The sequence below is a fragment of the Marmota flaviventris genome, chromosome 13, assembly GCF_047511675.1.
Source record: "Marmota flaviventris isolate mMarFla1 chromosome 13, mMarFla1.hap1, whole genome shotgun sequence".
Classification (NCBI taxonomy): domain Eukaryota; kingdom Metazoa; phylum Chordata; class Mammalia; order Rodentia; family Sciuridae; genus Marmota; species Marmota flaviventris.
The window spans coordinates 74,219,353-74,232,197 of NC_092510.1; the positions used below are offsets into that span (position 1 = coordinate 74,219,353).

Sequence of the window (12,845 nt, forward strand, 5' to 3'; positions counted from 1 at the left end):
TGGACAGAGTTCACCCTACTGAAATGTCCAATTGCCAAAGAATAAGAATATGACAAAAATCAATATTAAGTTACTACTGAACAGAAGCAAGTGGACTTTGATGATTCAGAAAGCTCCTGCAGATCTGACTGTGACTAATAATATCAATTATCAATGTGCTACCCGTAGAAAATGCCAAATCATCTGCCTACAAAATGCCAGGCACTGTCCATCTTTTAACAGTTTTTATTACACCAGGTCAAGGAAACAAATGGAATATATCAACATGGTCCTGCCTCTTTAGGCTTACATTCTAAACATACATCCATTCTCATAACCAATGAGAAAGAGATTCATCAGAAAGATCTCATCTTTCACCAGATTCTATCCTTAAAATCCTAAAACAGTTGTGCACAAGATTTTTGGCAGTCACAAGCTCTATCACAAAGAAGAGCTTACAAACAACAGGAGAATATAACTGGTATTTAAATGTACCCTCAGTGGGTGGGACTGACTGCATGAGGCAGTGTGGCTGTGTGGAGGGAGTCAGGGCCAGACCTGTGGCAAACCGCTGCTCCTGCCAGGGGCTACCAAAGCCAAAGCTCTTGACCTGTATGCGTCCCTCAGCTGTCCCAGTGCCTTTACTCCTAGCAACATTAAACAATGAAATATCTGCAAGCAACCGTGTCTCAAGAAAGAACTCAATATTTAAATCTCCAGGAAGTGGCCAATTTCAGAAAGGCGTTTCTTGGCACCCTAGAGCAGACTGGGATGAAAGTTGTACCGGAGGCTGGAGAAGAGCCCAATGTGTTTCACCAGGTTGGGCTCCACCACATAGGCCCGCTCTCCCTTGGCCCTCAACAGTGAGTACAGTGCCATGTCCTTGCCAAAGCCCTTGTGGCAGTACACCTGGGACAGGTAGGTGAGGGTCCGGCGGGCTGCAGGGGCAGGGAAGAGCATGGCTGGGGTGCAACACTGAGAGGCAGGAACCACACTGTACAAGGAAGGACTCAGGCGCCGCAGTTCCAGGAAATAGTGCCGGCCCACGAGTTCAACCAGCCCCATGCTATACAAGGAGAAGAAGAGCATGACAGGCCAGCTAAAGCCCGGACGGCTGGCAAACCTCATGTATATCCAGGTGAGCAAAGGCCCTAGCAGCATGCCCACGCCGACCCATTCCAGGATCCGCATAGGCTCTGGGTTGATGTAGTTCTGAAGCCTCTCGGGATGATACAGCTTTAGATACAGGGCATCTTGGAGATGTGGCTCGGAGAAGCGAGCCCGTAGCAAATGCTCCAAGACTGGGAAGATCTGCTCCTCCGGAACAGCATCATCTTCTACCATCAGGACGTAGTCTGGGTTGTAGGTCTGCAGTGATGATTCCAGACAATAGACATAGTCCTGTTTCTCTTTCTCAAAGGAGTTGGTCGAAGGGTCGTCACCGTAATCATCCTCAGTGCCCTCATAGCGGTTGGCCACAGGGACATATTTGGAGAGCAGCTTGGCATCAAAATGGCTCACGCTACGCTCCACGTTGCACAGGAAGAGCTGGTGCCCCTCGCACTGCGGGCCACACTGCTGCAGCAGCCGGTGGAACTGGGATACCACCTGCAGGACATAGTGGAAGCCTGGCTGCCTGTCCACAGTGATGATGGTGATCACCAGCCAGGGCCGAGGGGTGGCCTGCCAGACAATGGGCACTGAGCCGTTGGCAGAAGGCAGCTCCTCAAAGTAATGAAGGGCAGCCTCCCCTTCCTTCAAACTTTGCTGCAGGAACTCTTGGCTCATTTGGTTCAGATGCCAATTGCGTAGATAGAAGTAAGAGTGCAGAAGTCGGTGACAGGCCAAGGGGGCCAGCAGGCCGAATGTCACCACTGTTAGGATGAAAAGCTGGACAGCAGTGCTGCCCCAGGAGAGTCGCCGCAGCCTCCGGAGGAGCATGGCAGCTGAAGAGGTTGATGTGCTCATGAGGTCAACTTTTGGTCATGTCTGATCCCAAGAACAAAGCATCCTGGAACTCAGGCCAGAATCAAAGCAAGTCAAACCTAAGGAGAAAAAACAGAAAGTGGTAAAAATAACCCCCCCAAAAAAAATATGAGGACTGAATTTGATATGAGCACATATCAAGTCAGAAGTTCTAGCTGGAGGCTGTATAACTATTAGAGACTTTATATTCTGTAGTGAACTGATCTTTAGTTGTACCTGTTAGTGATCTCTGGAATACTATCTTATTTCTATAAGCATCAAGGTCAAGTAAGTTCAACCAAGTCCTCATGCCCACAGATGCTTAGTTAGGTTTACGGTGCCAGAAAATCACCAGTTAGACTAATAAAATCATTGTGTCAATTGATTCTCCAACTATATAGACATGGGTTCTTAAAACATACGTCAAAAAACTAGGGTTGGTCTAGAGGAAATACACACAGTTAGAACAAGTTTCAGCATAAGTGTGCAGTAAATACTTGTTCACTGCCTGTGCACAGTAATTTCTGAAAACTCTTTTGTCTTTCCTGCATATTCCAAACAAGAAAAATAATACTTCTGGGATTCCCTGAACTGTTTGTTAATTTAATATCATATTGTATTCATTTTTCTCTAACCTCAGGTACTCATACTTCAAATTGCATATTCATTTAGTCCTGATTTTTCTCTTATTTTATTTTTATAGAAGTATCATGGGAACCAATGAGAGCATGTATTGTGGGCATATTGAAAATGCCACTAAAATATGCCTGTTTTCAAATTAAAGTAATATTTTGGGAGAAAATAGGCCTAATGTCCTGATGGAAAACATATTTGCACCAAACAATAGAAACAGAAAGACAAAGCTAGTAGAAAACCAGTAACGTCAATGCAAATCTAAATGATTTCTACAGTAGCAAATGTAAACCTCTTGCCTCAGAAGCATGATAACGTTTGTACACATTTGGAAGAAAATGGTCAGTTTGAGTTTTTGTGAAGGAAAGGTTGTCCAGGCCCCACACAAGGTTGTGGTGGTAGTCCACTCCACATCCATGTTCTCTCCTTCTTGGGTACAAACCTCACTTCCTAGCCTGTCTCCTCCCTGGGAGGGACATGTGACTAGGGTTTGCCAGTAAATGTGAGCAAGTTTACAGTTGTGACTTCTGGCACAGGGGATACAGAGATGTGTGCTCTCTCCACTTCTCTTTTCCACTCTGCCAGCTACAAATAGAGGAGGATGGAGCCACCAATAGCAAGAGCCTGTCCTTGAATGATTGCATGAAACAGCTCCCAAAGATCACCTCCCAACCGAGAGTGGTCTGTGCTGTGAGCAATACCTAAACCACTGTGTCTAGCCATAAATGCTTTTTGGATTTGTTTATGATAGCAGTTAGCCTGGCCACCCCTCTACAGTTGTGTAGAATATCAAATCTCTCTGTACAGTTTGATGAAATAATAATTCAAGGAAGTAAAAAGATAAATCTAGTGAAATTTCAGTGACAGAAGCAGATTATGCTGGGTCACCCCAGAGGTGAGACAGACTATCCTAGTACTAATAAGAGACCTAGATAGTACTAAAGAGCAAAATTATTAGCAAGAAGAGGGCAGAATATTAGGTAATTCCAAGTTGGCTCATTTGTGAACTTCTAAGATAGTGCGAACCATTTGTTTCTGCCTCTGATTCTCTCTGTTCTTGCATGGGATTCCACATCCACATGGCCTCACCAGTTCCATATCATACTTAGTGGATGCAAATACTGGAATAGGCTAAGCTCATGCTCCTGGCATAATAGCCCTGGGAGTAGGGGCATTCAGGTGGTTTCCTGCTCAAACTTCTATCCTTGCCCTTGCTATATTACTCAAGGGAGCTGGACCCATACAGGAGAGGGAACTAAACAAAGTCAACAAGATAAGGCAGGAAGCTTGGAAAATGGCAGGCGTTATGGGCCATGACCAAACAGACTCCATTTTACCCCGAGACTCCATGTTCCATAAGAAATGCTTCTCCCGTGGCAACACTCCGCCTCTGTACCTATCAATAGTTGCTTAGCACAGCATGTTTGGCAACACAAAATGGCAATTCTTACACAGTATAAAATTGTTCTCTTTGATTCTCATTTTTCTTGGGTAATGTACCCTGTCAGAGATTGATTATCTAGACATTAGTAACCATTCTCTAACTTGTACTCAACTAGTATCATTTTGACCCACTTCCCTTCTGCTTGCTTGCTGCTATGCCAACCTGGAAAGTACTGTGGGAAATGCCAATGTACTCATTGCATTGTTTCGCTAACTCCTCAATTCAGATTCTGTACCCCTCTTTGCTTGCAGGTATGTCAACCTAGATGTGGTTTTTGCCTTTAAAGACCCTAAAATGCTCAGGCTTGGAGCTGTTCCTTGCAGAGACAGTTATGGGTCCTGTGGGGAGCAGCTGCCAGCTGGTTGGCTAAATAAAGACTTTTCAATTCAGACAAAATGGACTTGGTACGTTTTCTGAGCAGTCCTCCCCATAACACAAGCACACAGTAAGTGGTATCACTTACTATGATATGGCAGATGGGACGGAAATGGGAGCACTGAGATTAGACAAAAAGAGAACCTTTTAAACCCAGGTGATTTTCTTTCCTAAGGACAATAAAATCATTAGTATCTCAAAAAGTTCCTTAACAAATACGGCTGCAAGACTGCAAGATTGTCATCAATGTTCCACTGACAACAAGGGAAGGTGAAGGATTCAGTTGAGTCCCTGCCTGCAGTGATCAGCTCTTGCTGGGGTGATGAATGGCCCCAGATCTTCATAACTTACAATAACATCATGCACTTCTTGTACACAATCTTTGGATAGCTGTGGCCCAGATGGACTCAGGTACAGAATGTAGGTTGCAAGCAGATCATCTGTTGTACCTCCTTTCAGATCAAGCTGCAGAGGCAACAGTTACCTGGGAAGTGATCTTATGTTGGATAGAAGCTGCACAAGAGGCTGAGTCAAAACATGCAGGTACAGTTACATGCTGTGTAGGTGTGCTGCAGATCAAGCCCATTCACCACCCACTGGCCAAAGCCAAGGGGCAAGGCAATTCACTCCTCCCACAGAGATAGGGATGGAGGCCATGAATATTCAATAGAAAGGAAAAGCAGCAGACCAACTGTTAGATTCTCAGGAGAAAATAAAGGATCAATCAATCTATCCACAGAAATTTCTAGAATGCTGACAAGGTGTAAGACCCAGGTCTTCCATTATTCTACACTTTATGAGTCAGGGCAGGCTTCTGTAATGATTTCCAAATCCCAGTGGTTTATAAGAACTAAGGTTTTCGTTTTGTATTCAATGTGACAAGGAAAAACAGTTTAGTATATTTTATTATAAATATGCTACAGGAAAAAAAAATCAAGAAACCATGATAATATGCATTTCTTCTCTTATTGCTAAGTTTTAAATAAATAGATTCTAATCCTGGAGCACTTTTTAATTACTCAGTAAGTTTTTTTAGGTGTATATATGAGCCATGAAAAACAAGAGAACAACTCCCATTTTGGAAGCAAACTGTGTAACAAGATTTATCTATTCATACTGATATAAAAACAAAGGGGAAATATTCTGCTTTTCAATTTCTACAACCTCCAATTAATATATTGGTTTTTCTTTTCTTTATCCCCCTCCCCCCTTTTTTATAACTAAGGTTTACTCCTTGATCTTATTATTTGTCTGTATGGGTCAATTGTGCCTCTGTTCCATGTTGTCCACACTCCAGCACCCAGGCAGGTGACACTGCCTCATTTTTGAACACTGTTTTGTGGCTGAGAGAAAAGAGGCATAGTAAACCACAACCTGGCTCTCGAGCTACTGTTCAAAAGTGACACCATCATTTCCACCTATATTTCACTGACCAGATCAAGTTACATAATAACTTGAGTTCAGCAGAGCAAGATATGGAATTTTCCTGCAGGAAGAGGGTACCAAAAGCCTGAAGTCACAAAGATTGAAGAAATACACTTCTCCTTTGAAGAGCAATGCAATCTAGCAAACCTACCTTGGGCCACAGGAGGAGATCTGATGCTTTTTCCTAGAATTCTAGAATCACTTGTCCACAATGTCACCTGCTCAGGCCCACACTCCAGCAACAATGTGAATTGACTGGTACCTGTCAGTTGGCCTGGTAACAATCATTATACCCTCAATTCAATGGAACAATATTTACTGAGTTCTTATCTATGCTTTGCAAGTGAACCTTGAAACCCAACCACTCCTCAAACTGGATTCTACCTGTTACCATGTCTAGGTATAAGACTCAGGAAAGATAGCAAAGGAGAAAGGCACTAATAAATACGAACTAGGGTTTGCATGAATAAATGGAATGTCAATGACAGGTTTTGGCACAGATTCTGAACATTAAACTCAAGGTATGGGCAGCAGAACACAGGCTAGACATCAGGAGACAAGCACTAGAGGACTGGCCATATTTCCCAACTCCACTCTTCTCTCTGAATGACACCATTGCTCTCCCAGGTACCTGGGTCCAGGTTCTGACCTCTCCCTTCCATTCAGTCACTTCCCAGTGCCACCTCCCTGGTCTCTATTAATATGCCTCTTTTCTCCTCCCCTGTCCATTATCATGCCTTCCTCACTGTACCCCCTGGTCACCCACATCACTTCTAGGCCAGTTGATTGCAACAGACTCCTGAGTGGACTCCTGACCTCCAGCATGAGTGACAGATTCAAAATTAAAAGATCTGGGTCCAATTCTGGCCCCAACACTCATTAATTAGATTCATTTATAGGAATAAGTCATTCCTCTCCCTAGTCCTGTTTTGTCTCTTTGCAAAACAGAAAAATTGAAAATTATCTAATTTTATTTAGGCTTTGTTTAGATGAAAAGACAATGACTACAAACGCTCTTTATCAGGCATGAAACACTGTGTAAATGATGGTAATATTTTACATTACCAGCATCCACCTCATCCTTTAAAGCACAGGTCAGAACAGTACTATTTTCTGGAAAACTAATCCATGATTCTCCAATGACTATGGAATAAAGTCTGAAGTCTTTGCCAAGATTCTTCACAAGCCAGTTCTATCTTTCCAGCTTCATTCCTTCTCCATAAAATGCTAATACAATTGTCAAAATCGGATCAAAAGGTGACTCTTCCAAAAGCTAAGGATAATTTCCCCTAGCCATAAATAAGCTCTTTTTCTTACACATACTGAGGACCTTTCTATGCTTCCCCCATGGCATTCAATTGTTACTTCCTATTTTAGAATGTACTATTGTTGAAATATTGAGATTCCAAGAACACTCCCCACCAATACCAAAACCTGAAAGTGCTCAGGGCCCTGACTTAAAAAGCATAGTATTTGCATTTAACCTATTGCATATCCTCCTGTACACTTCAAATCATTTATCATTTGTATAAGCTGAGCATGGTGGCACACACCTGTAACCTCAGTGCCTTGGGAGGCTGGGGCAAAAGGATGGCAAGTTCAAAGCCAGCCTCAGAAACTTAGTGAGGCCCTAAGCAACTCAGCAAGACCCTGTCTCAAAATAAAACATAAAAAAGGGCTGGGGATGTGCCTCAGTGGTTGAGTGTTCCTGAGTTCAATCCCTTGTACCAATAATAATAATAGTAAAAATACTTATATAATACCTAATACAACATAATACCTTACATACCATGTAAATGGTATGTAAGTCATAGTTGTACTATATTATCTAGGGAATGACAAGAAAAATAAATCTGTACATATTCAGTACAGATGCAATTTTTTAAAATTATTTCTGATTCACAATTGATTGAATCCACAGATGTGGACCCTGAGATACAGAGGGCTGATTGCACATATTTATAGCTACCACTTATTAATTCCCTACAACATATCCCAGGGTTGTGCTAGACTCTTGAATCTATTTCTTCTAAGACAGCAACTCTCAACTAGCAATGCAATTAATCCCATTTAGATGAGAACAAAAATAGATGCTAGGAAATCAAAAGCAGGAAATTCAAATACAGGACTAATTTAAAGCTCGTGTGTTATCCATGATGCCTACTGCCTCCAATGCTTTATTTATGGACCTTGAATTTTTTATGCCCCAGCTGGACTTCTAAATCCCTTTTTAGTGGATTCAGTCTGATATATCTTTGAAATCCCTCACAGACCCAGTGTAGTAGTTTATACACAGAAAAAGCTTAATGACTGTTGAGTAAATAAAAGGCCATGTGAAAATTTTGACCTCTATGGGCCTCAGGTTCTCAGCTGAGAGTATTAAATTGAGAGCATTAAAAAGCCTGATCACATAATGTGCAGAGACCAACTTACTAGTAAACACTGATGAGCAATTACATGCCAGGTGCTGCTCTTAGCAACTCATTGACCTCAGAAAAAGACTATGAGAAGTCTTCAAGCCCATTTTATAGCTGAAAAAGAAAAGACACAATTAACTTGTACCCGAGGTTAACAAAGCTTTTAAGTTTGGAACCCAGTCAGACTGATTCTAAAACCTATGTACTCAACCAATATATACTACAGCCTCTGCACAGATTGGAAGCACAAAAAAATCAGCTGAAAAACATGGCAAAGAATTTTAGAATGTGGTAGGTAATAGAATTAACATATACAAATAATATGCATCATATGCATTTATATATACATTATCACTCTGATTATATATTTACATCATACACATGTATATGTGTAAATATACTTAAATGCTTTCATCTGATCAATAAAAATTAATTAATGGAATATAAGGTGTCAATCAAAAATAAAAACCCAATACCTAGGAATAAATTTAAGAAATATAGGAATATACACACATACTACAAATTCTACTAAAAGACATTTAAAAGGTCATTAGTAAATGGAGAAAAAAAATATTTTACCAAAGACTAGTAATAGAAAGAGGTACCTTAGTCCGAATTAATATCTATATTGAACATAATCTAATTATAATTCAATTAAAGAGGGAATGGTACAGTTCAATAAATGGGCATTTGCCTATAAAATGGTACAATCTTCAGAGGTAACATTGGGGCAGTATTTATAAAAGTGTTATATGTGCATCATCTTTACATAGCATTTCTACTTTTAAGGATATACCTGACAGAAATGTCAACACATAGTACCAAAAAACGGACAAAGAATTTTCACTTAAGTTTTGTTTAACAAAGAAGGAGGAGAGGAATAAAGGCAGGAAGGAAGGAAAGATGAAAGGAAAAAAGAAAGAAGAGAAAGAAGATAGCAAGGAAGGTAGAAAAGAACTAACTGCAGGCAAACAAAATGTCTAAGAATGGGAAAATAGATTTTTAGATAATCACACAGAGTATGCTAAGAAGATGTTAAAAATATTGGGAGGGGGGTTAAATATGCCACAATAAAAGAATTGCTAGCTAGGTCTCCACTATGGAATGAATTTCTGTGTCTCTACAAAATTCATATGTTAAAACCCTATATAATCTCCAATGGGATGGTATACCAAAATTTAGATCAGATCTTTGGAAGGTAATTAGGTCCTGAGCTCTCATGATGAGTTTAATGCCCTTATAGTAAGAGATAGTAGAGGGTTTGCTTCTCTGCTCTGCTCTACCTCATGTTAGAAGGACAGAATAAGAATCCTGCCCTGAAGTCTGTAACCAGGAAGAGAGCACCCTGATCTGAAAATGTCCAGCCTCCAGAACTGTGAGAAATAAATATTTCTGTTGTTGAAAGTATCTGAACTATGGTACTCTGTTAGAGCAGCCCAAATAGACTAGGACAGTTTTAAGAGAAAATGCAAACTATGTCAAGGCAACTGTAGAAAAATGTACATACTATGGACCACTTTACCTTTTTAATGTAGAGTACCATTTGGTGAAGGAGAGATGAAGGGTATGGGAGATGGAGGTTTTCTGTTTTGCTTTCCACACTTCTGCAATGAGCATATATTACTTTTATGATCATTACTAGACATTTAATTCACTAACATTTGAGTCTTGTGTCAGACACTGGGATGGTGAACATGAAAGCCAGAGAGCCTAAATCCATATTTTTAGCCATAATTGAAATTGGTACAGTTTTATTAAATGATTGTATATTTGAATCTGTTCATAGACGTTTGCATTTGTTCGTAGACATTTGCATCTATTTATCTGTGTATTTTGGTGCCAGAGCCATGCTATTTTAATTACTGAAGCTTTAAAATAGGTTTTAATACCTGATTAGCAGATTCACTTTCCTGACCTAGCATTCATTCTCCTGGCTTAAAAAATATATATATTTTTGAGATACACTTTACATACACCAAAATGTACCATTTAATTATATAATATAATCCAATGACACTTATAAAATTTATATACCCATGTAATCACCATCACAATTTAAAAATTGATGGAAGTTTAAAGATAATCTGGAATTAGAACTCCTAAAATTTAACAGGAAATGCTTAATTTGGTGCAATATATATGACAGATAATTACTACTTTAATGTGTAATATACAAAGAATGCTTAAAAATCAGGAAGAGAATGGGAAATATAACTCAGTGGCAGACTGCTTGCCTAACATGTGGGAGGCCTTGGTTCAATCACCAGTACTGAAAAAAGAAAAGAAGAAGGAGAAGGAGAAGAAAAGAGAAAGAATTCAACTGAAAAATGGGCAATGGAATTAACAGTCAATTCAACCACAGAAACACAAAAGACTAATGAGCACAGGAACAATTAATTCCTATGGGTAATCAACAACATCCAAATTAAAAAATTAAGAAAATTAAAAGTAACCATTTTTTGGTCCACGTTAATGATTTAACATTTCAAGTGCATGAAGTAGAGAAAATTTTAAGAAGATATCCATAAAATATCAACAAACTAGAGGGTGCAGTTTTTAATCGTCTCTTTATCATGCTTATTTCTTGAGTGTTCTGTAAAAAAAGTTTATCCTTTAAAGAAATTCTAATAATTCTCAAGTTAGGTCTTAGGCACTAACAGTTTTCTACCGCATAAAGTACCTGGTGCATGCCCTCTAGAAAAAGAACTGCCCCTGAAACAACTATTTGCCCTGAGGAAAACACACACGCTTGAACACATACACACACACCTGCAGGATTTGCTAATGGTCCGCATAGTGAGATCATCATTGGAGCCGCCCTGCGGGCGGGCGGGAACAGCATGGGGCGAGCAGGAGATGCCTGGGTCACACCGACCCTGCAGGAGCTTGTGCCCCAAGATACCGTGAGCGCAGTGCGGCACGGGTGACATCGGAGCTCAGCGTCCAGAGGACAAGAAATGCCCAGAATGTCCTAACTATCGCTCTTGGGAAAAGAATGCGGGCGGAGACCTGGGTCCAGGATCTAGTGTCTGCGGCTAACCTTGGGCAGTTCCCCTACGCTCAGGCCTCAGTTTCCCTTCCCAAAGGCTGTGGCTGACCATTTCCATCGCTTTGCAGGTTTCCTTCTGCTAGTGTTTCCCGCGAGCTGGGAGGGGCCCCTTCCTCGGTCAGATCACCTTCCCCAGGTTCCGGAGCTGCGAGAAACCCCTAGCTTCAGCAGAGCTCTCGGCGCATCCGGTGGCCGGAGGGGCGGACGCGCGACTAGGCTCCCCTGCCCAGGGGCGGCCATTAGGCGACCGGCCCTTAGGCGCTGCGCCTGGCTGGGCTCGGTAGCGGTCTTGCCCAGGCTGGCACGCGCCCTGCTCGGGTCCTTCGATCTACCCCGCAACCAGGAGGGCGCGGGCGAGAGGTGAACAAGTACGTTCCTCCCTGCGCTGACGACCGCCGGGCCGCGCGGCGACGCCCTTCAGCGGTCCCTGCGGTTCACTGGCAGCAAGCTGCCCGCAGCATGGGCAGGGCCGCAGCGAAGCCAGGGTGCCCTGGGCGCACGGCCGGAATACAGGCTCTTCCAAACAGCACCATCCCCCACAGTTTCTCTCCGTGTGCCCTTCGCGGCCATCCCGGATCCTGTCCCCCTACAGTGGCGTGTCTCAGGGATGGGTGCCCCCATCACCGTGCCAAAAGGGCTGGGCAGACCGTGCGCAGCGCAGACCTACCCGGTAGAGGCGGTCAGCTCCATTCGCGGGGCACAACGAGGCCGCCTGTAATGTCGCCCAGGCCGAGTGGCTGGCAGATTCCGGTGGAGGCGCCATCCCCGAACCCGGAGGCCGGAGCAGCAGGCGATGCGCGCGTTGGATACGCCGCGGAAGCCTCACCTCCTCCCGCAGCGCAGCTCCGACGCAGGGCTCCCCTCGCTCGGGCAGGCCATGTGACCTGCGAGCTGCGGAGCGACTGCAGCCCCCAAAGCTGGCTTGGGGAAAAAAAAAAAAGAACAGCGAAAGGCGCCAACTGATGGGCAGCGAGGGAAAAGCAGGGGTCGTTCCAAGTCCGGCGAACAGGAAGCCATGTGTCCCTTTTGTGAATGGGAATAAAAATCAACATTTTATTTTATCAAATGAGACAGAGATTGCTTCAAATTGGTGAAACGTCTCTCAGTTCTTGTAAGCACTTCATCAGAAAGCGGTTACTTTGAATTCTGAATTGTTTTCATTCTTCCAAAATCCTTCTATTTGAAACATATGATCCCGAGAGAACAGTGGAGATATGAGAAAATATGTACATTGCGTTAGAACAGCCCCTAAAGCGTAACACAGGAAAAAGATGTGGAATTACCCAAAGTGGGGAAAAAATATATGTTGCAAGAAAAGTAACAGCTAGCTATATATTACCCTGCCTTTCCCTTCTTCCCAGAGTTTTCAACACAATTCTATTGCCTTTCTCATTCCTAATTTTACGTCAGTTTGCCCGTCTAGGCCAGAGCTTAGCAAATTAAAAGAATATTTTGAGATGTGAGAATTATATAAAATTCGAGTTTGAGTGATCATAAAGTTGTACTGGATCATGTTTAATCATTTACAAATTATCTATGCCATCACACCAAAATGACA

General features: G+C 42.4%; 1 protein-coding gene across 1 annotated transcript; it reads right to left on the reverse strand.

Annotated features, from left to right (window-relative positions):
• Nucleotides 1–219: 219 nt before the first annotated feature.
• On the reverse strand, nucleotides 220–12,114 carry Pgap4 (post-GPI attachment to proteins GalNAc transferase 4). The gene is made up of 2 exons (XM_027931028.2): nucleotides 11,955–12,114; nucleotides 220–2,024 (listed from the first exon to the last, which is right to left on the reverse strand). The coding sequence occupies exon 2, from the start codon at nucleotides 1,945–1,947 to the stop codon at nucleotides 736–738; it is 1,212 nt and encodes a 403-aa protein (XP_027786829.1). The 5' UTR covers nucleotides 1,948–2,024; nucleotides 11,955–12,114; the 3' UTR covers nucleotides 220–735.
• Nucleotides 12,115–12,845: the final 731 nt, after the last annotated feature.

Excerpts from the sequence above, each read along its gene's own strand:
- Pgap4 (XM_027931028.2), bottom strand. The coding sequence starts at position 1,947 with ATGAGCACATCAACCTCTTCAGCTGCCATGCTCCTCCGGAGGCTGCGG.